Source organism: Anomaloglossus baeobatrachus, chromosome 8 (genome assembly GCF_048569485.1).
Source record: "Anomaloglossus baeobatrachus isolate aAnoBae1 chromosome 8, aAnoBae1.hap1, whole genome shotgun sequence".
NCBI lineage: Eukaryota > Metazoa > Chordata > Amphibia > Anura > Aromobatidae > Anomaloglossus > Anomaloglossus baeobatrachus.
In genome coordinates, this window is record NC_134360.1 from 254900689 (window position 1) to 254922990 (window position 22302).

A 22302-nucleotide genomic window follows, 5' to 3' on the forward strand; every position below is an offset into this window, starting at 1 on the left:
CTCCAGTAGCTCTGGTGCAGCGAGGGTGACTGTGCACCTCCAGTATCTCTGGTGGAGCGAGGGTGACTGTGCACCTCCAGTATCTCTGGTGGAGCGAGGGTGACTGTGCACCTCCAGTATCTCTGGTGGAGCGAGGGTGACTGTGCACCTCCAGTATCTCTGGTGGAGCGAGGGTGACTGTGCACCTCCAGTATCTCTGGTGGAGCGAGGGTGACTGTGCACCTCCAGTATCTCTGGTGCAGTGAGGGTGACTGTGCACCTCCAGTACCTCTGGTGCAGCGAGGGTGACTGTGCACCTCCAGTATCTCTGGTGGAGCGAGGGTGACTGTGCACCTCCAGTATCTCTGGTGGAGCGAGGGTGACTGTGCACCTCCAGTACCTCTGGTGGAGACGCCATGCTGAATCCTGTATATGGCATCATGTGATCACTTCACTATGAGCTGAGCGCTGGACACATCTTATGCCAATTAAAAGTAATGCTGATTTGTGTTTCCTGAAGGTTGGCGTCCGTGCCACAGATCACGTCTGGCATCATCCTCTACGTAGGAACAGGTTCAAGCATCTGACTGACCAACCCGTTTGCTTGACTGGGGCCGGGAGGTAAGAAATCTGCTACAACGATGAGTCACATCTATACAGAATGTGGTCTATACACACAACCCTCATATACAAAAATCTATATATAATGCATGTACATGAAGTGGAGAAGGACATACAAGAAAGGGAGCTCTGTAAGACAGACCTCAAAAATAAAATAGCGCCCCCTGTCTTCATGATCACAGTGGATGTTTTTGTTCAGCAGTCCACACTAAAGGGGGCTTTACACGCAGTGATATTGCTAGCGAGTGTACCCGTCCCCGTTGTTTATGCGTCACGGGCAAATCGCTGCACGTGGCGCACAAAATCGTTAAAAGCCGTCACATGGACTTACCTACCTAGCGACATCGCTGTGGCCGGTGAACCGCCTCCTTTCTAAAGCCTGCTTTACACGATACGACCGAATGTGCGATAGCACGATCGATCGTACCCACCCCCAACGTTTTTGCGTCACGGGCAATTAGTTGCCCGTGGCACACAAAGTCGTCTAACCCCCGTCACACATACTTACCTTCCGGACGACCTTGCTGTGGGCGACGAACGTCCACTTCCTGGAGTGGGAGGGACGTTCGGCGTCACAGAGACGTCACACGGCAGCCGGCCAATAGAAGCGGAGGGGCGGAAATGAGTGGGATGTAAACATCCCGCCCACCTCCTTCCTTCCATTAAGCCGTCTGGTGCCGCGGGAGGCAGGTAAAGCTGCTGCTCATCGTTCCCGGGGTGTCACACGGAGCAACGTGTGATGCCACGGAAACGATGAACAACCGCCGCCATTTTAATTAAACAATTTTATGAAACCTAGCGCCGAGTACACGACTCACGATTTTTGAGCGATTCTGCGTCGCTAGGAGGTGTTACACGAGACGACGTCGTGTACGATGCCGGATGTGCGTCACGAAAACCGTGACCCCAACGATGCATCGCACAATCAATCGTCTCGTGAAAAGCCCGCTTTAGGGTACGGGTCGTGCGGCGTCACAGCGGCGTCACTAAGCGGTCGCCCAATAGAAGCAGAGGGGCGGAGATGAGTGGCCGTAAGATCCCGCCCACCTCCTTCCTTCCGAATTGCCGGCGGCCACATGTAAGCTGTAGCTCGTCGTTCCCGGGGTGTCACACGTAGCGATGTATGCTGCCTCGGGAATGACGAACAACCTGCGTCCTCTACAATCAACGATTTTTTTAAAATGAACGATGTGTCAACGATCAACGATAAGGTGAGTATTTCTTTGTCGCTCCATTGGGAGACCCAGACAATTGGGTGTATAGGCTATGCCTCCGGAGGTCGCACAAAGTATTACACTTAAAAGTGTTAAGCCCCTCCCCTTCTGCCTATACACCCCCCGTGCTCCCACGGGCTCCTCAGTTTTTTGCTTTGTGCGAAGGAGGTCAGACACGCACGCACAGCTCCACAGATTGGTCAGCAGCAGCTGCTGACCATGTCGGATGGAAGAAAAGTGGGCCCATATAGAGCCCCCAGCATGCTCCCTTCTCACCCCACTCTTGTCGGTGGTGTTGTAAGGTTGAGGTATCCATTGCGGGTACGGAGGCTGGAGCCCACATGCTGTTTTCCTTCCCCATCCCCCTCAGGGCTCTGGGTGAAGTGGGATCCTATCGGTCTCCAGGCACTGAGACCGTGCTTCATCCACAACTCCTGTGGAGCCTGCTGGATAGGAGCCGGGTATCGTTGAGGGACATGGCCCTGCTACTTGGAGGTACTCTGTATCCCTGTGGGGACAGCGCACAGCAACACTCCAGCTTTGCTGGGTGTGCTAGTGCACCGGGGACCACGGCGCTGACCGGGTTAATATGTGCCATTACACACTCAGCGTTGCTGAGTGTGTTTATGTATAGGGACTGCCGCACTGACTGCCGCGGCCATGGAAACACTGCGGCGCGGCTGGGACTTGTAGTGCGCCGGGGACTTTCACGCCGGCCGCGCTTTTACGGCGGCCACGTTTATTACTAGAGTCCCCGGCTTTTTGCGGCCTAGTTTCCTTTCCTCCCGCCCACAGCCCTGACAGGCAGGGGAAGGGCGGGACGCTGCACAGAACGAGCAGCACTGAGGGCTGGAGCATGCTTTGCATACTCCACCCCTCTCACTGTGCACAGTGCGGGCACCAGTTCCCGCTCTTTCTCGGTCACGCCCACGGCTCCCTCCTCTCCTCAGGACGCCGGCAGCCATTCCTGTCAGCTCCTCGGACGCTGCAGAGGGGGACAAAGTCTGGGAGACCCAGGCAGGGACTCGGGTGGCCTCACAACCGCTTTAGGCGGGTGGTAAGCAGCACCTGTGGTGCTAGCCCCATTGTGCAGTAGTGTAACATTATATGTTTATGGTATATATGTTTTACACTGTATGGTGCACAGTTGATTTCTGGCTATATACCCTATTGTGTTACTCAGGGAAGATAATAGCATGGCGCCCACGAAAGGCAGGGGTGCCAAAACACAGGCTTATTATGTTGCCTGCGCCGCATGTACGACCCCGCTACCGGCAGGTTCCACTGACCCTCATTGTGTGCACTGTTCGGCCCCTGTGGCACTTACTCAGCCGGAGCCTCTGCTAAGAGGGGCCCAGGGGGAGCCACCTGCTAACACTGTTCAGGTGACGGGGACGGAGTTTGCAAAACTCTCTGAGACTATGGCTAAGATACTAGAAGCCTTGCAGTCCAGGCCGGTATCTCAGCACAGGGACTCTGTTGAATCTTTGTTCCCTGGCCCACCTCAGCTGGACCAACAATGTCCTCCCGGGGTATCTCATGGATCCCAGGCTGAGGGTTCTGACACAGACCCCAGCCCCAGACCGACTAAGCGAGCTCGCTTAGATTTTCCCTCGACATCATCATATTGTGCAGGGTCTCAGAGGGGGGAATCTCTGGTTGATGATGCGGAGACAGCTGATCAGGATTCTGATCCTGAGGCCGCTCTCAATCTTGATACTCCGGACGGGGACGCCATAGTGAACGACCTTATTGCGTCCATCAATCGTATGCTGGATATTTCTCCCTCAGCTCCTCCGGCGGAGGAGTCAGCTTCTCAGCAGGAGAAATTCCGTTTCAGGTTTCCCAAGCGTACACCGAGTATGTTTCTGGACCACTCTGATTTCAGAGAGGCAGTCCAGAATCACCATGCTTGTCCAGATAAGCGTTTTTCTAAGCGCCTTAAGGATACACGTTATCCTTTTCCCCCTGACGTGGTCAAAAGTTGGGCTCAGTGTCCCAAAGTGGATCCTCCAATCTCCAGACTGGCAGCTAGATCCATACTTGCAGTGGAAGATGGGGCTTCACTCAAAGATGCCACTGACAGGCAGATGGAACTCTGGTTGAAATCCATCTATGAAGCTATCGGCGCGTCTTTTGCCCCAGCGTTCGCAGCCGTATGGGCGCTACAAGCTATCTCAGCAGGTCAAGTGCAAATTGACGCAGCCACACGCACGTCCGCGCCACAGGTGGCGTCCATAACCACTCAGACGTCGGCATTTGCGTCTTACGCTATTAATGCTGTCCTGGACTCTGCGAGCCGTACGGCGGTTGCAGCCGCCAATTCGGTGGTACTCCGCAGGGCCTTGTGGCTACGGGAATGGAAGGCAGATTCTGTTTCCAAAAAGCGCTTAACCAGTTTGCCAATTTCTGGCGACCGATTGTTTGGCGAGCGTTTGGATGAAATCATCAAACAATCCAAGGGAAAGGATACATCCTTACCCCAGCCCAAACCGAACATACCCCAACAGAGGAAGGGGCAGTCGAGGTTTCGGTCCTTTCGGGGCGCGGGCAGGTCCCAATTCTCCTCGTCCAAAAGGCCTCAGAAAGATCAAAGGAACTCTGACGCATGGCGGTCTAAGTCACGTCCTAAAAAGGCCACCGGAGGTGCCGCTACCAAAGCGGCTTCCTCATGACTTTCGGCCTCCTCACTCCGCATCTTCGGTCGGTGGCAGGCTCTCCCGCTTTTGCGACGCCTGGCTGCCACGGGTAAAAGACCGTTGGGTGAGAGACATTCTGTCTCACGGTTACAAGATAGAGTTCACCTCTCGTCCCCCGACTCGATTCTTCAAGTCATCCCCGCCTCCCGAGCGAGCCGAGGCTCTTCTGCAGGCGCTGGGCACTCTGAAGGCAGAAGGAGTGGTGGTCCCTGTTCCTCTTCAGCAACAGGGCCACGGTTTTTACTCCAACTTGTTTGTGGTCCCAAAGAAGGACGGGTCTTTCCGTCCTGTCCTGGACCTGAAACTTCTCAACAAACACGTAACGACCAGGCGGTTCCGGATGGAATCCCTCCGCTCCGTCATCGCCTCAATGTCCCAAGGAGATTTCCTTGCATCGATCGATATCAAAGATGCTTATCTCCACGTACCGATTGCTCCAGAGCACCAGCGCTTCTTGCGCTTCGCCATAGAAAACGAACACCTGCAGTTCGTGGCACTGCCGTTCGGCCTGGCAACAGCCCCACGGGTTTTCACCAAGGTTATGGCTACTGTAGTAGCGGTCCTCCACTCTCAGGGTCACTCGGTGATCCCTTACTTGGACGATCTCCTGATCAAGGCACCCTCTCAAGAGGCATGCCAACACAGCCTCGACGCTACCCTGGAGACTCTCCAGAGTTTCGGGTGGATCATCAATTTTCCAAAGTCAAATCTGACACCGGCCCAATCGCTCACATACCTTGGCATGGAGTTTCATACCCTCTCAGCGATAGTGAAGCTTCCGCTGATCAAGCAGCGGTCACTACAGACAGGGGTACAATCTCTCCTTCAAGGCCAGTCACACCCCTTGAGGCGCCTCATGCACTTCCTGGGGAAGATGGTGGCAGCAATGGAGGCAGTTCCTTTCGCGCAGTTTCACCTGCGTCCTCTTCAATGGGACATCCTACGCAAATGGGACAGGAAGCCGACGTCCCTCGACAGGAACGTCTCCCTCTCTCAGGCGACCAAAGCTTCCCTTCGGTGGTGGCTTCTTCCCACTTCATTATCGAAGGGGAAATCCTTCCTACCCCCATCCTGGGAGGTGGTCACGACGGACGCGAGTCTGTCAGGGTGGGGAGCGGTTTTTCTCCACCACAGGGCTCAGGGTACGTGGACCCAGCAAGAGTCCTCGCTTCAGATCAATGTTCTGGAAATACGGGCAGTGTATCTTGCCCTGAAAGCGTTCCAGCAGTGGCTGGAAGGCAAGCAGATCAGAATTCAGTCGGACAATTCCACAGCGGTGGCATACATCAACCACCAAGGCGGCACACGCAGTCGGCAAGCCTTCCAGGAAGTCCGGCGGATTTTGATGTGGGTGGAAGCCACGGCCTCCACCATCTCTGCAGTTCACATTCCAGGCGTGGAAAACTGGGAAGCAGATTATCTCAGTCGCCAGGGCATGGACGCAGGGGAATGGTCCCTTCACCCGGACGTGTTTCAGGAGATCTGTTGCCGCTGGGGGGTGCCGGACGTCGACCTCATGGCGTCCCGGCACAACAACAAGGTACCGACGTTCATGGCACGGTCTCAAGATCCCAGAGCTCTGGCGGCAGACGCCTTAGTTCAGGATTGGTCGCAGTTTCAGCTCCCTTATGTGTTTCCTCCGCTGGCACTGTTGCCCAGAGTGTTACGCAAGATCAGGGCCGACTGCCACCGCGTCATCCTCGTCGCTCCAGACTGGCCGAGGCGGTCGTGGTACCCGGATCTGTGGCATCTCACGGTCGGCCAACCGTGGGCACTACCAGACCGACCAGACTTGCTATCTCAAGGGCCGTTTTTCCATCTGAATTCTGCGGCCCTCAACCTGACTGTGTGGCCATTGAGTCCTGGATCCTAGCGTCTTCAGGGTTATCTCAAGAGGTCATTGCCACTATGAGACAGGCTAGGAAACCAACGTCCGCCAAGATCTACCACAGGACGTGGAAAAGTTTCCTGTCGTGGTGCTCTGCTCAGGGTTTTTCTCCCTGGCCTTTTGCCTTGCCCACTTTTCTGTCCTTCCTTCAATCTGGACTGGAAAAGGGTTTGTCGCTCGGCTCGCTTAAGGGACAAGTCTCAGCGCTCTCTGTGTTTTTCCAAAAGCGCCTAGCCAGACTTCCACAGGTACGCACGTTCCTGCAGGGGGTTTGTCACATCGTTCCTTCTTACAAGCGGCCGTTAGAACCCTGGGATCTGAACAGGGTGCTGCTGGTTCTTCAGAAACCACCATTCGAGCCAATGAGGGATATTTCTCTCTCACGCCTTTCGCAGAAAGTGGTTTTTCTAGTAGCAGTCACTTCACTTCGGAGAGTGTCTGAGCTAGCAGCGCTGTCATGCAAAGCCCCTTTCCTGGTTTTTCACCAGGACAAGGTGGTTCTGCGTCCGGTTCCGGAATTTCTCCCTAAGGTGGTATCCCCCTTTCATCTCAATCAGGATATCTCCTTGCCTTCTTTTTGTCCTCATCCAGTTCACCAATGTGAAAAGGATTTGCACTTGTTAGATCTGGTGAGAGCACTCAGACTCTACATTTCTCGTACGGCGCCCCTGCGCCGCTCGGATGCACTCTTTGTCCTTGTCGCTGGCCAGCGTAAAGGGTCACAGGCTTCCAAATCAACCTTGGCTCGGTGGATCAAGGAGCCAATTCTCGAAGCCTACCGTTCGGCTGGGCTTCCGGTTCCCTCAGGGCTGAAGGCCCATTCTACCAGAGCCGTGGGCGCGTCCTGGGCTTTGAGGCACCAGGCTACGGCTCAGCAGGTGTGTCAGGCGGCTACCTGGTCGAGCCTGCACACTTTCACGAAACACTATCAGGTGCATACCTATGCTTCGGCGGATGCCAGCCTAGGTAGACGAGTCCTTCAGGCGGCGGTTGCCCACCTGTAGGAAGAGGCCGTTTTACGGCTCTCTTACGAGGTATTATTTTACCCACCCAGGGACTGCTTTTGGACGTCCCAATTGTCTGGGTCTCCCAATGGAGCGACAAAGAAGAAGGGAATTTTGTTTACTTACCGTAAATTCCTTTTCTTCTAGCTCCAATTGGGAGACCCAGCGCCCGCCCCTGTTTTTTTGTGTACACATGTTGTTCATGTTGAATGGTTTCAGTTCTCCGATATTCCTTCGGATTGAAGTTACTTTAAACCAGTTTATAATTCTTTTTCCTCCTTCTTGCTTTTGCACCAAAACTGAGGAGCCCGTGGGAGCACGGGGGGTGTATAGGCAGAAGGGGAGGGGCTTAACACTTTTAAGTGTAATACTTTGTGCGGCCTCCGGAGGCATAACCTATACACCCAATTGTCTGGGTCTCCCAATTGGAGCTAGAAGAAAAGGAATTTACGGTAAGTAAACAAAATTCCCTTCTTTTGATCGTTAACAGCCGTTGGTTGGTGTTACACGCAACAACGTCACTAACGATGCCGGATGTGCGTCACGGAATCCGTGACCCCGGCGATATATCGTTAGATATGTCATTTTGTGTAACGGGGCCTTTAGGGGTCTAAAACAAACTAGCTGTCGGCTGAATGATGGCCGGCAGCGATCCCTCCAGACTCCTCTATCCACAGGAAGACCCCTCTGCCGGGCACGTCTGTGCTCTCTACCAGAGCCGCTGTCAGACCCCTCTGGTGTCGGAAAATCAGACATGATGGTGTTTATCAGTTGGGAGGCCCCGATACAACATTAGTCTATTGGGTATATTAAGTACATTGACTCTTCTTCCAATATATTTTCATGGGCTCCTGACTCTGTTCATAAAAGACGGAGCTGGTTACCACACTCTAAAAACCCCTAGATTGGCAGCACCAAAGGCATCTGGTAGATCCATGGGTAAGTCACCTGCCATGAATCCCATAGAGCAGATCTGGGCTCCACTTGATTGTGTATTTGATGTTCATGAAAACCTGCATCCAGTGATTTTGGAGTTTTTGTGCGGCGTGGGCCAAAGTAACAACAGGTCACAATATCCTAAAGTCAAATACATCCCAAGGAAACAAACAATGTGACAGTAAAGTACAAAGGGGCTGGACACTGCTGCACAACCGCAGCTTAATCACGTCAGGATTCCATATAGAATAAAACAATGGACACCCCTCTCCCGCAGCGGCTCCATGCCAGCGAGGAATCAGGAATCACTTGTAAAGCGCCATGGAATAAATGGCGCTATAATAATAAATAATAATAATAATAATCAGCTGTAGTTCATCAATATTTCATCACTTTGGCTGCACCAGTCCTACGACACCACAATGTCCGGTGACCGCCGGGATTACCTGCGCTGACATCGCTGGATCAGCGCCACTGCGGGGGGTGAATATACATTGTTTAGATTCCAAAGAGAGTCCTGGAGCGATTGAGCTGGGGTTGTCCAGAAATGTCCAATCCTGTAATATGTTCATTTGGAATTTGTGTCTAGAGATACTGTGAAATAAGACAGTGAGGGCGATTGATGAAGACTGGTGCAGCACCCGCTAGTCTTAGCGAAGTGACCGCTGGAGTGCACTGACCTGATTCATTACGCAGCGGGTGACACATAGTGAATCAGGCGCATATGTTACCTATGTATACGCTGTCGCCAGAGATATACGGGGCCGGGGTACATATGTGCAGTGAGTTACACCATTTTAGTGGAATTACTGATGATGAATTTGATGGGTGGGCATATCTGGCTGGGCCTGGGCTGTAAACGCCAAAAGTCACAATGTTGGGACTTATTAAACTTTGTGCTCCAGATTTCTGGGGTAAGCACCTTTTTTCAATCGGCCCCATTGTTTTGCGATCATGGTTTCTATATACAGAATGTCTCTGTATATATGATATATAGGTGTTAGTTGATCGGCCACAACTACATTTAGCCTCTGCAATGGAAATGTATTGCAGACCAAAGCTTCTCTCACCAATAGCGACGGTTATAAAACTAGACCTGAGGCAATCAATTATCACTTAGTGAGTTTTAGTATAGAAAGGGGTTGGTATGCCGAGACTAAAGGCTGCTTTACACGCAGCGACATCACTAGCGATCGCACCCACCCCCGTCGTTTGTGCGTCACGGGCAAATCGCTGCCCATGGCGCACAATATTGCAAGGACGCGCCACACGGACTTACCTGCCTAGCGACGTTGCTGTGGTCGGCGAACAACCCCTTTTTTAAGGGGGCAGTTCGTGCGGCGTCACAGCGATGTCACACAGTGGGCCACCAATAGAAGCGGAGGGGTGGAGACCAGCCGCATTAACGACTTGCCCACCTCGTTGCCGGAAGACGCAGGTACGCTGTTTTTCGTCGTTCCCGGGGTGTCACACGTAGCGATGTGTGCTGCCTCAGGAACGACGAACAACCTGCGTCCAGCACCAGCAACGATATTTTGAAAATGAACGACGTGACGATTAGGTGAGTATTTGTGATCATTAGCGGTTGCTCATACGTGTCACACGCAACGACGTCACTAACGAGGCTGGATGTGCGTCACGAATTCCGTGACCTTGATGACATATCGTTAGATACATCGTTGTGTGTAACGGGTCCTTAAGGCCTCGGCTCCACTTGCACATCACTTCCAAAGCGAGATGCTAATGAACCTCGGCTCAGGCTCTGCTGCGAGCGTGAGTGAGGGTCATGCGACTGTGATCCGATCTTGTGATCAGATCACAGCTGCGGAGGAGAGGGAGAGATTAATGTCTCCCTTTTCTCCACGGCTCGTCTCGTCGTATATAGCACTGCACTCGGATGTCATCTGAGTGCAATGCGATGTTTCACACGTACCCATAGACTTTTATGGGTGCATGTGAGCTGAGACTTGCCGCCAAACTCAGCATGCTGCGATTCTTTTCTCATGCCAATATAGCATGAGAAAAAAAAGCAGGTGGACACTGCCTGATTAACACTGCTGCAAGTGCAATCCAATGTTTTATCAGATCGCACTCGTCCGTGATAATCACAAGTGGAACCGAGGCCTGACCCTCATCATATTGTGTATCACTAAGGTTTCCACAATTTGGTGCAGTACCGCATTATAATAATGACTGAGATGGTGTTTGTTACTATTCTTCGATTCTTCTATGTTGATATTTCAGGGATATTTCATTCCTCTCCGATGCTTCAGTTACGGAGAAAAAGAACGCAGCCGTTATACAACTGACAAGTCGAAGTGATAAGACGCCAAGAGCAACGGTACGTCATACAAAGCATGTGATCCGCTGTCAGAACTTATTCTGAGGTCACAGGTCCAGTGATCGTCTGTTTGAAACTGATTCAGTAAACAACAAACTGATCCGTTTCAGTGGAAGAAGAACGGATGACTGTTTATTGGATCTGTCTTCCATAGACTTCAATGTTAAACAATGGATCCAGTTGCAACCATTTTCTTGAAAACAACACAAATAACGTTTTCGTCCTGCTAAGATAACGGATTGTAACTGGTTCCGTGCCAAACAGATGATTGCTGCCCATGGGAACTTAGCCTAAAAGAACTGAGTGCTGCTGTGTTCATTTGTTACATCATTGAAGTCAATGTGAAGCTTCAGTTTTCATCAAGTTTTAAACAGATCAATTATTGTTCAGTTCTGGATTTGTTTCAAACAGGTGATTATTGGACATGTGAGAAAACCATGAAATCCCTCCAGTGGGCCACATTACAGTCATTTTTTTTAATAAATCATCACTTTCAGTGTTTGCAAACTATAGCAATAGATTGAATGAATAAATAAAGATGTAGCCCTGCACCACTGGCTTGCGGGGGTCGCACAGTTGGGTGGAATGTAGCTTGGGCACCAAACATTCACGGCTGGGGAGTGCTCGTCCTTCAGAATTTGAGACGTCCTGAGAATGTTCATGTAAGAATAAGCAGGGGACCGCACAATCCTCAAAGCCAGGGATACTTCTTTATTTCACACGGTGTAGCATAAAAGGCAGGGAAGGAGCTGGGTGCAGGCTCCTCGCAAGGACGACGGCCGTTTCGCGTATGTGTACGCTTCGACTGGACCAGTCGTACACGAAACGGTCGTCGTCCTTGCGAGGAGCCTGCACCCAGCTCCTTCCCTGCCTTTTATACTACACCGTGTGAAATAAAGAAGTATCACTGGCTTTGAGGATTGTGCAGTCCCCTGCTTACTCTTACATGAACATAGATTGAATGAATGTTGTGCGTGTTTGGTATTCTCTGTTATCTGCCTCATACCTCCTTAGTGTTACTACCTGTTGTTAAAAGGAACCTGAGGCTTCCCCGTGTCACACAAACCACCCCCATGTCTTTATTACACTCTTAACATAGTTTCAAACAAGTCCCTTTTGTGGCTTCTTGCTCCATATTTTACTATAAAGCCATTTTTATTAGTTGACCAGTGATATTCTAATTACCATAGTGGGTGACTAGTCGTGGGGATGTTGTGTTCTCCTTGACTAATTGTTCACCTAATGTTATGAGTGTTTCCCGCCCCGGGAACATCTCGGGCGAGTCTGGAATCAGAAGATCACAACCACTTAGTGCTCACAGATCCACTACTGGTATTTAAATACCCGGCTGCTGTCTGTAGCTTTAATCCCAGGTGCAGCTCTTTTGCTACCTCTTCCCTTAGCATTACAAAATCACTTGTTTTATCACCTGATGTCGGTGATTGAATCTGAATCCTCCTTACTACTATGCAGTCCACTTTGGAAGGAGCTGGGCTCTGGAAGAAGCTTTTTGTTTCGTGTCATTTGCAGCGGTGGTGTTAGCTGCATTATAGCTGCTGTCTATTTCCCATGTCTGTTTTCCTATCCTTGTGGTTCTTTATTGCAGAGGTGAGACTAGTGCTCTTGCCGGCCTGCTCACTAGCCATGGTGAGTTTAGGGAAAGCAAGGCCTTAGGCATGTGATCAGCATTGGGTTGAAAGAACCCGTATATTGATGTCAGGGAGTGCAGGGTACAACCTCAGGTGAGTGCAGGTGGTGACCCCGTGCCCCTCACCCTAGTGCCAGAGCCCTCCGTTGTATTGTGGCCCCTGTATGTTGCAGCACCAGATGGGAGTTTTCCTGGTAGCTGGCAAAATCCCATTTGTCATGCCATGACACCTAATGAAGGTATTACACCCTCGTGGGTGTGAGTGACATGATTTGCGGGGTGGTTTATTGACAGCTCTTTGCAAATCTCTGCCTCCCTGACAAAGCGTAATGAATTTGGGTGTAGGCACCGCGGCTTCATCAGCGCACTGCACATGGTCAGGATAGCGGTGATGTAGGACACAGCAGACCGCGAGATTTGCAAAGCAGGTAATAATGGCCGTCCTATGTTACCGCTGCCTCCCTGGGCATGTGCAATGCACCGATGGAGCCAGGTAGCCAGTTGTGTCACTCATGCCCACATAGGCGTGATATTATAATCAGTGGGACGATTAGTCCGGGGAACACAACACCCCCATGACCAGTCATCCACTAAATAGAATAGCACTGACCAACCTTTCAAAGCAGTTTTAGGGTGATCTACTAAACAATAAGCCTGTGGCTTTTCAGGGGGAATCATGTCACTGGATTGCCATCTTCTGGATCCTAGTGAAGAGTTTACACCCTCAAAGAAGTCTTCGTGAATCTAGCCTCGGCCATCTTTATTATCTTGCATCCTGTGGCGTTAAGGCCTTTTTCAAGTTTTTAAAAAAGTCTGTCCCCAGCCACTAATACACAAATAAAGGGGAAAAAAAGTCAAAAAATGTATACCCCTACATATAATCCTTGCTCATCCATCTCCATATTCCCGTTCTCCCTGCTGGTCCTTGGTTTATCTCCCTGCAGGGGTGATGTTCCCATATACACCATGTGACCACTGCAGCCAATCACTGGTATCAGCGGTATATGGCACAAGACCGCTAGAGATGGTGATTGGGTCTGGGAATGAGTGAGCGTCCTTTTTTTTCACTTATTTCTAACAATGAACAATGACCCTACCTGTAAGGAGTTCTACAATCTGGTTCCTAATGGACCTAATTAGACAACTCAAGCCACGAGGACCCGGAGAGCGTGTGACTAGAAGCCCACCGCTCTGCTCTACTCCAGCAGCCAGGCCCTGGCTATGTGTTTTCTACTACACACCTCCTGGTTTCCTGAATTATTACTTAAAGTGAATCTGCTTTTTGCTACCTCATCAGAGAGCAGTATAATGTAATGGCAGAAAACCCTGATTCCAGTAATGTGTCACTTACTGAGCTGCTTGCGGTCATTTTGATAAAATCAATGTTTTCTCTTGCATTATTTGCATGTAGAACAGACTACCTGCAGCGCGCCAAGTAGTCCTTCAATGGTAATCTCCTACTAATTAATTAGTGGTTTTATAAAGACTACACTAAGCAGCCCAGTAAGTGACACATTGCTGGAGTCAGGGTCTCTTTTCCTTCATCATGTTGCTCTCCGATTAGGTGGCAAAATCCTGATGACAGAGTCCCTTTAAAGGGGTTGCCCGGGCCTATGACACTAATGACTTTTCCTTTGCTCCTTTGGGCTCCAGTGCCCAGCAGCTGTTCAGCTCTGTTCATTGTTAACCATCGACCCCCACAAAAGCTTATAACAGCAGAATGATGGGGGTACTAGATATCCCCTCACTGATATGTTATGGGTGACCTATCCCTGGGATTGGCCATCACACCACATGCTAGGACAACCCCTTTAATTAGCTGCCCCCCAACACAGGTCACTTATGATTGCAGCTATTATTCAGATCCATTAGACATTTTGTTTTTTCTTTTACAACATAATTAATCATTTTATTATCCCAGGAGCGAAGCTTTGAGGAAAGTCTTATTCCAAACGAGTTTTACATTGTGAAGAATAAAGGTGTTCTGGGACTTGAGTATTATGAAGAGTAAGTAAAATAGTTTCTTCTTTTTAACCCCTTACTGATGTTGGATGTACTGATCCGTCCAATGTCAGCTGCCTGTGTATGGAGCGGGCTCAGGAATCAGCAGCTGCCTGTGTATGGAGCGGGCTCAGGAATCAGCAGCTGCCTGTGTATGGAGCGGGCTCAGGAATCAGCAGCTGCCTGTGTATGGAGCGGGCTCAGGAATCAGCAGCTGCCTGTGTATGGAGCGGGCTCAGGAATCAGCAGCTGCCTGTGCATGGAGCGGGCTCAGGAATCAGCAGCTGCCTGTGTATGGAGCGAGATCAGGAATCAGCAGCTGCCTGTGTATGGAGCGGGCTCAGGAATCAGCAGCTGCCTGTGCATGGAGCGGGCTCAGGAATCAGCAGCTGCCTGTGTATGGAGCGGGCTCAGGAATCAGCAGCTGCCTATGTATGGAGCGGGCTCAGGAATCAGCAGCTGCCTGTGTATGGAGCGGGCTCAGGAATCAGCAGCTGCCTGTGTATGGAGCGGGCTCAGGAATCAGCAGCTGCCTGTGTATGGAGCGGGCTCAGGAATCAGCAGCTGCCTGTGTATGGAGCGGGCTCAGGAATCAGCAGCTGCCTGAGTATGGAGCGGGCTCAGGAATCAGCAGCTACCTGTGTATGGAGCGGGCTCAGGAATCAGCAGCTCCTGTGTATGGAGCGGGCTCAGGAATCAGCAGCTACCTGTGTATGGAGCGGGCTCAGGAATCAGCAGCTGCCTGTGTATGGAGCGGGCTCAGGAATCAGCAGCTACCTGTGTATGGAGCGGGCTCAGGAATCAGCAGCTGCCTGTGTATGGAGCGGGCTCAGGAATCAGCAGCTGCCTGTGTATGGAGCGGGCTCAGGAATCAGCAGCTGCCTGTGTATGGAGCGGGCTCAGGAATCAGCAGCTGCCTGTGTATGGAGCGGGCTCAGGAATCAGCAGCTGCCTGTGTATGGAGCGGGCTCAGGAATCAGCAGCTGCCTGTGTATGGAGCGGGCTCAGGAATCAGCAGCTGCCTGTGTATGGAGCGGGCTCAGGAATCAGCAGCTGCCTGTGTATGGAGCGGGCTCAGGAATCAGCAGCTGCCTGTGTATGGAGTGGGCTCAGGAATCAGCAGCTGCCTGTGTATGGAGCGGGCTCAGGAATCAGCAGCTGCCTGTGTATGGAGCGGGCTCAGGAATCAGCAGCTGCCTGTGTATGGAGCGGGCTCAGGAATCAGCAGCTGCCTGTGTATGGAGCGGGCTCAGGAATCAGCAGCTACCTGTGTATGGAGCGGGCTCAGGAATCAGCAGCTGCCTGTGCATGGAGCGGGCTCAGGAATCAGCAGCTGCCTGTGCATGGAGCGGGCTCAGGAATTAGCAGCTGCCTGTGTATGGAGCGGGCTCAGGAATCAGCAGCTGCCTGTGTATGGAGCGGGCTCAGGAATCAGCAGCTGCTTGTGTATGGAGCGGGCTCAGGAATCAGCAGCTGCCTGTGTATGGAGCGGGCTCAGGAATCAGCAGCTGCCTGTGTATGGAGCGGGCTCAGGAATCAGCAGCTGCCTGTGTATGGAGCGGGCTCAGGAATCAGCAGCTGCCTGTGTATGGAGCGGGCTCAGGAATCAGCAGCTCCTGTGTATGGAGCGGGCTCAGGAATCAGCAGCTGCCTGTGTATGGAGCGGGCTCAGGAATCAGCAGCTGCCTGTGTATGGAGCGGGCTCAGGAATTAGCAGCTGCCTGTGTATGGAGCGGGCTCAGGAATCAGCAGCTCCTGTGTATGGAGCGGGCTCAGGAATCAGCAGCTCCTGTGTATGGAGCGGGCTCAGGAATCAGCAGCTGCTTGTGTATGGAGCGGGCTCAGGAATCAGCAGCTGCCTGTGTATGGAGCGGGCTCAGGAATCAGCAGCTGCTTGTGTATGGAGCGGGCTCAGGAATCAGCAGCTGCCTGTGTATGGAGCGGGCTCAGGAATCAGCAGCTGCCTGTGTATGGAGCGCGCTCAGGAATCAGCAGCTGCCTGTGTATGGAGCGGGCTCAGGAATCAGCAGCTGCCTGTGTATGGAGCGGGCTCAGGAATCAGCAGCTGCCTGTGTATGGAGCGGGCTCAGGAATCAGCAGCTGCCTGTGTATGGAGCGGGCTCAGGAATCAGCAGCTGCCTGTGTATGGAGCGCGCTCAGGAATCAGCAGCTGCCTGTGTATGGAGCGGGCTCAGGAATCAGCAGCTCCTGTGTATGGAGCGGGCTCAGGAATCAGCAGCTCCTGTGTATGGAGCGGGCTCAGGAATCAGCAGCTGCCTGTGCATGGAGCGGGCTCAGGAATCAGCAGCTGCCTGTGTATGGAGCGGGCTCAGGAATCAGCAGCTGCCTGTGTATGGAGCGGGCTCAGGAATCAGCAGCTGCCTGTGTATGGAGCGGGCTCAGGAATCAGCAGCTCCTGTGTATGGAGCGAGATCAGGAATCAGCAGCTGCCTGTGTATGGAGCGGGCTCAGGAATCAGCAGCTGCCTGTGTATGGAGCGGGCTCAGGAATCATCAGCTGCCTGTGTATGGAGCGGGCTCAGGAGTCAGCAGCTGCCTGTGTATGGAGCGGGCTCAGGAATCAGCAGCTGCCTGTGTATGGAGCGGGCTCAGGAATCAGCAGCTGCCTGTGTATGGAGCGGGCTCAGGAATCAGCAGCTGCCTGTGTATGGAGCGGGCTCAGGAATCAGCAGCTCCTGTGTATGGAGCGGGCTCAGGAATCAGCAGCTGCCTGTGTATGGAGCGGGCTCAGGAATCAGCAGCTGCCTGTGTATGGAGCGGGCTCAGGAATCAGCAGCTGCCTGTGTATGGAGCGGGCTCAGGAATCAGCAGCTGCCTGTGTATGGAGCGCGCTCAGGAATCAGCAGCTGCCTGTGTATGGAGCGGGCTCAGGAATCAGCAGCTGCCTGTGTATGGAGCGGGCTCAGGAATCAGCAGCTGCCTGTGTATGGAGCGGGCTCAGGAATCAGCAGCTGCCTGTGTATGGAGCGAGATCAGGAATCAGCAGCTGCCTGTGTATGGATCGGGCTCAGGAATCAGCAGCTGCCTGTGTATGGAGCGAGATCAGGAATCAGCAGCTGCCTGTGTATGGAGCGGGCTCAGGAATCAGCAGCTGCCTGTGTATGGAGCGGGCTCAGGAATCAGCAGCTGCCTGTGTATGGAGCGGGCTCAGGAATCAGCAGCTGCCTGTGTATGGAGCGCGCTCAGGAATCAGCAGCTGCCTGTGTATGGAGCGGGCTCAGGAATCAGCAGCTGCCTGTGTATGGAGCGGGCTCAGGAATCAGCAGCTGCTTGTGTATGGAGCGGGCTCAGGAATCAGCAGCTGCCTGTGTATGGAGCGGGCTCAGGAATCAGCAGCTGCCTGTGTATGGAGCGGGCTCAGGAATCAGCAGCTGCCTGTGTATGGAGCGGGCTCAGGAATCAGCAGCTGCCTGTGTATGGAGCGGGCTCAGGAATCAGCAGCTGCCTGTGTATGGAGCGGGCTCAGGAATCAGCAGCTGCTTGTGTATGGAGCGGGCTCAGGAATCAGCAGCTGCCTGTGTATGGAGCGGGCTCAGGAATCAGCAGCTGCCTGTGCATGGAGTGGGCTCAGGAATCAGCAGCTGCCTGTGTATGGAGTGGGCTCAGGAATCAGCAGCTGCCTGTAAACAGCAGCAATCAGAGGTCAGCTGTTAACCCCTTAAACGCCGCTGTCAATCTCTGACAGAACTGTAATATACAAGCTAGAAGGGTTAAAAAGCCGCTCTGCTGTGTAAAGAAGATGAATGCAGGATCTTCGTTGTGAGCCTGTTAAGCAACGAGTTTCGGCGTAACCTCCTTCATCAGGATCATCACATTACAAGGAGATGTGTTTATCCTGATTCCGAAACGTGTTGATTAAAGTCACACATATATGATTTTGCATTTATCTTCTTTACATGGGAGCGCGGCTTTTTAACCCTTCCAGCTCGTTTATTTAAGTAATGTCAGTATTGTGGCTGCAGCAGTTGTGTTTCTGAGTTTTTACCAGTGGTTGTGCCTCACAAATCCCTTCCAGGTGAGCATATCCTTTATCATGAGGTCTCACATTGTCACAATAAGGCCCTATTTGCGCTTTTTCCTTTCATTATCTAGCAATATCTGACAGGGGCACTGAAGGCTTGGAAAGGGGGGGGGGAGTTGTTCTATACGCCCATCAGCCCCCTCCCCCCTCGTATTTTCAGACATTGCCTGCAGCATCTAAGGGGTTAACAGCAGCAATCTGCGCTCTGATCGCTCCTGATACAGGCAGATTCCTGCTATGTCGGTTCTCCGGTCAGTCATGGCCTGAGCTTCATAGGAAATTGTGATTTTCTATATAAACTGCTATACTGTGCAATTAGACAGTAAAAATAAAGATTTTTTTCTTTTTATAAATAAAGATATTTGATATCATAAAAGTCCAATCTATCCAAATATAGAGTTCATTAACCAATGTGGTAAAAGCTGCAAAGCGAAAAAAAAAATCGAAATGCCAGAATTGAGATTTTTTTTTTTTTTTTTTTTTTTTGCCTCAACTCCACTAAAACTGCAATGCAAAGTGATCAAATTGTTGTATGTTCCCCAAATGCCACCAAAAAACATCAGCTCAACACAGAACAATCCGTCACACGGCTCCACTGATGGAAGAATCGGAAAAATGGAAACATTACCGGTCTAAGAAAATAGCAACACAACAATTTTTTTTTTCTTTTCCAAATTTCACTACTTTTTTATCAGCGCTTAGAATAAATAAAAAGAACTTTCGGGGTTTGGTGCGCGGTGCAGAATCACGGTGTGTGCCCCGGTGTTTCGGCAGAGAACTCCTCAGTGACGGCTGATGTTCTTATACTGTATGTCTCACCCCCGTATAAGCTGAATTTGTAGGAAGTGTCCAATGAAACATTGATATTTGATGGCAGAGGAGTATAAAGGGGTAACATCTACTTTACTTTACTCTAGTAAGTACACCACCCTGCTAGAGGATGACGAGAAGAAGCTGCGCGTGTTCCCTTCCATGTGAGTACATTGTGCCCTCCTTTTATCTGACAATGGTTGTAAAGACGTGTAAATAAATAGGTTCACTAACATTAACTCTGCCATACTGACTATAGGAAGCCGAGCGGAAGAGCGGAGGTAATGCAGCTGATGAAGGTGATGGACACCATGCTGCAGCACGCAGGCGTAGATGAAGAAGATGTAAAACCAGAGGGGCCGACTCAGGTACACACGACCGACCAAAGTACGATGAAGAACTAAAAACATAAACGCATCTGAAAAACTCCGCTCTATAAAGCAAAAAAAAAAAAAAAAAAGAAATTAACCTACTGTATATGGCAAGAAGTAAAGAGAAAAAGAAAAAAATGCCAGAATTGCCATTTTCTTCAGCGCTCTATTGGGAGACCCAGACGATTGGGGTATAGCTACTGCCCTCTGGAGGCCACACAAAGCACTACATTAAAAGTGCAAGGCCCCTCCCCCTCTGGCTATACCCCCCCCGTGGTATCACGGGTTCTCCAGTTTTAGCTTTGTGTGCGAAGGAGGTCAGACATTCCATGCATAGCTCCACAGATTTTAGTCAGCAGTAGCTGCTGACTATTTCGGATGGAAGAAAAGAGGACACATATAGTGTCCCCAGCATGCTCCCTTCTCACCCCTGGATGGTGTTGTAAGGTTGAGGTACCTATTGCTGGTACAGGGCTGGAGCCTGACATGCTGTTTTCCTTCCACATCCCCTGGTAGGGCTCTGTGGAAGTGGGATCCTGCCGGGCCTCTCAGCTCTGATGCCGGGCTCCATCCACAGACCCATTAGAACCTGATGGAGACGGAGCAGGAGTACGATCAGGGACAGGCCCTGCATCATACAGGTACTCTGTGTCCCCGGCAGGCACAGACACACTCCGGGCTGGCTGGGTGTTGTAGTGCGCCGGGGACCGCAACGTTGGAGTTAGTGTCCCTACAGATTACTGGGGGATTGTTTGTGTATGGGAACGCAGCGCCGACCCCCTCTGGACCGGGCGGCGCTGCTGTGACTTGTGGTGCGCCGGGGATCCGCCGTCCGCGCTTTTACGGCGGCGGCGGTGATAAATTGAGTCCCCGGCTTTTTGGGCCTAGGACGCCGGCAGCTCCGATTCGTTCCCGCCCCCACCCTGTCATTCAGGGTAGGGGAGAGACGCTGTTCGCTAGCAGCGACGAGGGCTGGAGCCTGATTTACATGCTCCAGCCCTCACACTAGGCACAGAGGGAAGCAGGCTTCCCGCTCTTGGCCAGGAACGCCCAGGGCCCGCCCCCCTTCTCTCTCAGGACGCCGGCAGCCATTACATGCAGTCTGGCTGGAGGAAGGACGCAAGGCTCTGGGAGACCTGGACTAGGGGCTATCTGGCGACCACACACCCGCTTTTTAAGCGGGCGGTAAGCGATTTTTCTGTGCTGGTCCCTCTAGTGCCTCACGGTGTATCGGTGTACTGTGTAGGATATAGAGATATTGTATTTCTTGCACTGTGAGGTGCGCTTCTGGCTGCATATCCCAGATCGCTCTGTGGAAGCAGCAACATGTCATCCTCAAAACGCAAGGCGGCCAAGGCAAAAAGGGCTGTGTATACTGCGTGTGCTGCATGTGGGGCTAATCTACCAGCAGGCTCCGATGACCCCCATTGTGTGCAATGCTCCGACCCGGTGCTGCTTCGCCAGCCGGAGTCAGGAGGGAGAGTGACCCAGGCTGAGACGCCTGTAAGTCCTGCCCCGGTGACAGGGACAGACTTTGCAGTTTTTGCTGATAATATGTCTGTCTCTATGGCAAAAATCCTTGAAACCTTGCAATCTATGCATGGGGCTCAGTCTTTGGGCACGGCGAGGCCTCTGTCCTCAGGTCCCCCTCACTTGGAATTAATCCAGCCCACAGGGGGGTCCCCGGCTTCACAGGCCGAGGATTATGACTCAGATGATAGCCCCAGCCACCCTAAGCGAGCTCGCTGGGAAAGACCCTCGACGTCATCACACTGCTCAGGGTCTCAGCGCAATCAGTCTCCCTGTGATGTGTCTGATGAGAGTGATCAGGAATCCATTCCTGGAACCCCTCTCAACCTGGATACCCCTGATGGGGATGCCATGGTAAACGACCTTATCTCAGCCATCAATAGGCTGTTGGATATTTCTCCCCCAGCCCCTTCAGCAGAAGAGGCGGCTGCGGAGCAGGAGAAGTTTCGTTTCCTTTATCCCAAGCGTAAATTGAGTGCTTTGTTGGATCACGCTGACTTCAGAGAATCAATCCAGAAGCACGACGCTCACCCAGAAAGGCGTTTCTCTAAACGATCTAAAGATACGCGTTTCCCTTTCCCCCCTGAGGTGGTCAAGCGCTGGACACAGTGTCCAAAGGTAGACCCCCCGATTTCCAAACTCGCAGCTAGGTCCATAGTTGCAGTGGAGGATGGCGCTTCACTTAAAGATGCCAATGACAGACAGATGGACCTTTGGTTAAAATCTGTCTATGAAGCTATCGGCGCGTCGTTTGCTCCGGCATTCGCAGCCGTATGGGCACTCCAGGCTATTTCAGCTGGCTTAGCAAAAGTGGATGCTATCATACATCCAGCAGTGCCGCAAGTGGCGCACCTTACCACGCAGATGTCGGCGTTTGCGTCTTACGCTATCAATGCGGTCCTAGAATCTACCAGTCGCACCTCAATGGCGTCCGCCAATTCGGTAGTTTTGCGCAGAGCCTTGTGGTTAAAGGACTGGAAAGCAGATGCTGGTTCCAAAAAATGTTTAACCAGTTTGCCTTTATCTAGAGATAGACTGTTTGGCGAGCCATTGGCTGATATCATTAAGCAGTCTAAGGGTAAAGACTCCTCTTTACCACAACCCAGAACAACCAAACCTCAGCAGAAAAAGTGGCAGCAGAGGTTTTAGTCCTTTCGAGGTTCGGGCAAGACACCATTTACCTCGTCCAAAGGGACTCAGAGGACGCAAAGAAACTCAG

General features: G+C 51.8%; 1 protein-coding gene across 3 annotated transcripts in view; it reads left to right on the top strand.

The window, feature by feature from the left end:
* Positions 1-22302, top strand: part of AXDND1 (axonemal dynein light chain domain containing 1) — a 141004-nt gene that overhangs the window by 13698 nt on the left and 105004 nt on the right. For all 3 annotated transcript variants that reach the window (XR_012725076.1, XM_075321207.1, XM_075321208.1), the window contains exons 3-7: positions 500-600; positions 10586-10682; positions 14252-14337; positions 19290-19346; positions 19442-19550. Coding sequence is in view for 2 of the 3 variants with exons in the window: in XM_075321207.1 (XP_075177322.1) it covers positions 500-600; positions 10586-10682; positions 14252-14337; positions 19290-19346; positions 19442-19550 (450 nt within the window). In the remaining variant the exon portion in view is untranslated. The remainder of the gene's footprint in view (positions 1-499; positions 601-10585; positions 10683-14251; positions 14338-19289; positions 19347-19441; positions 19551-22302) is intronic.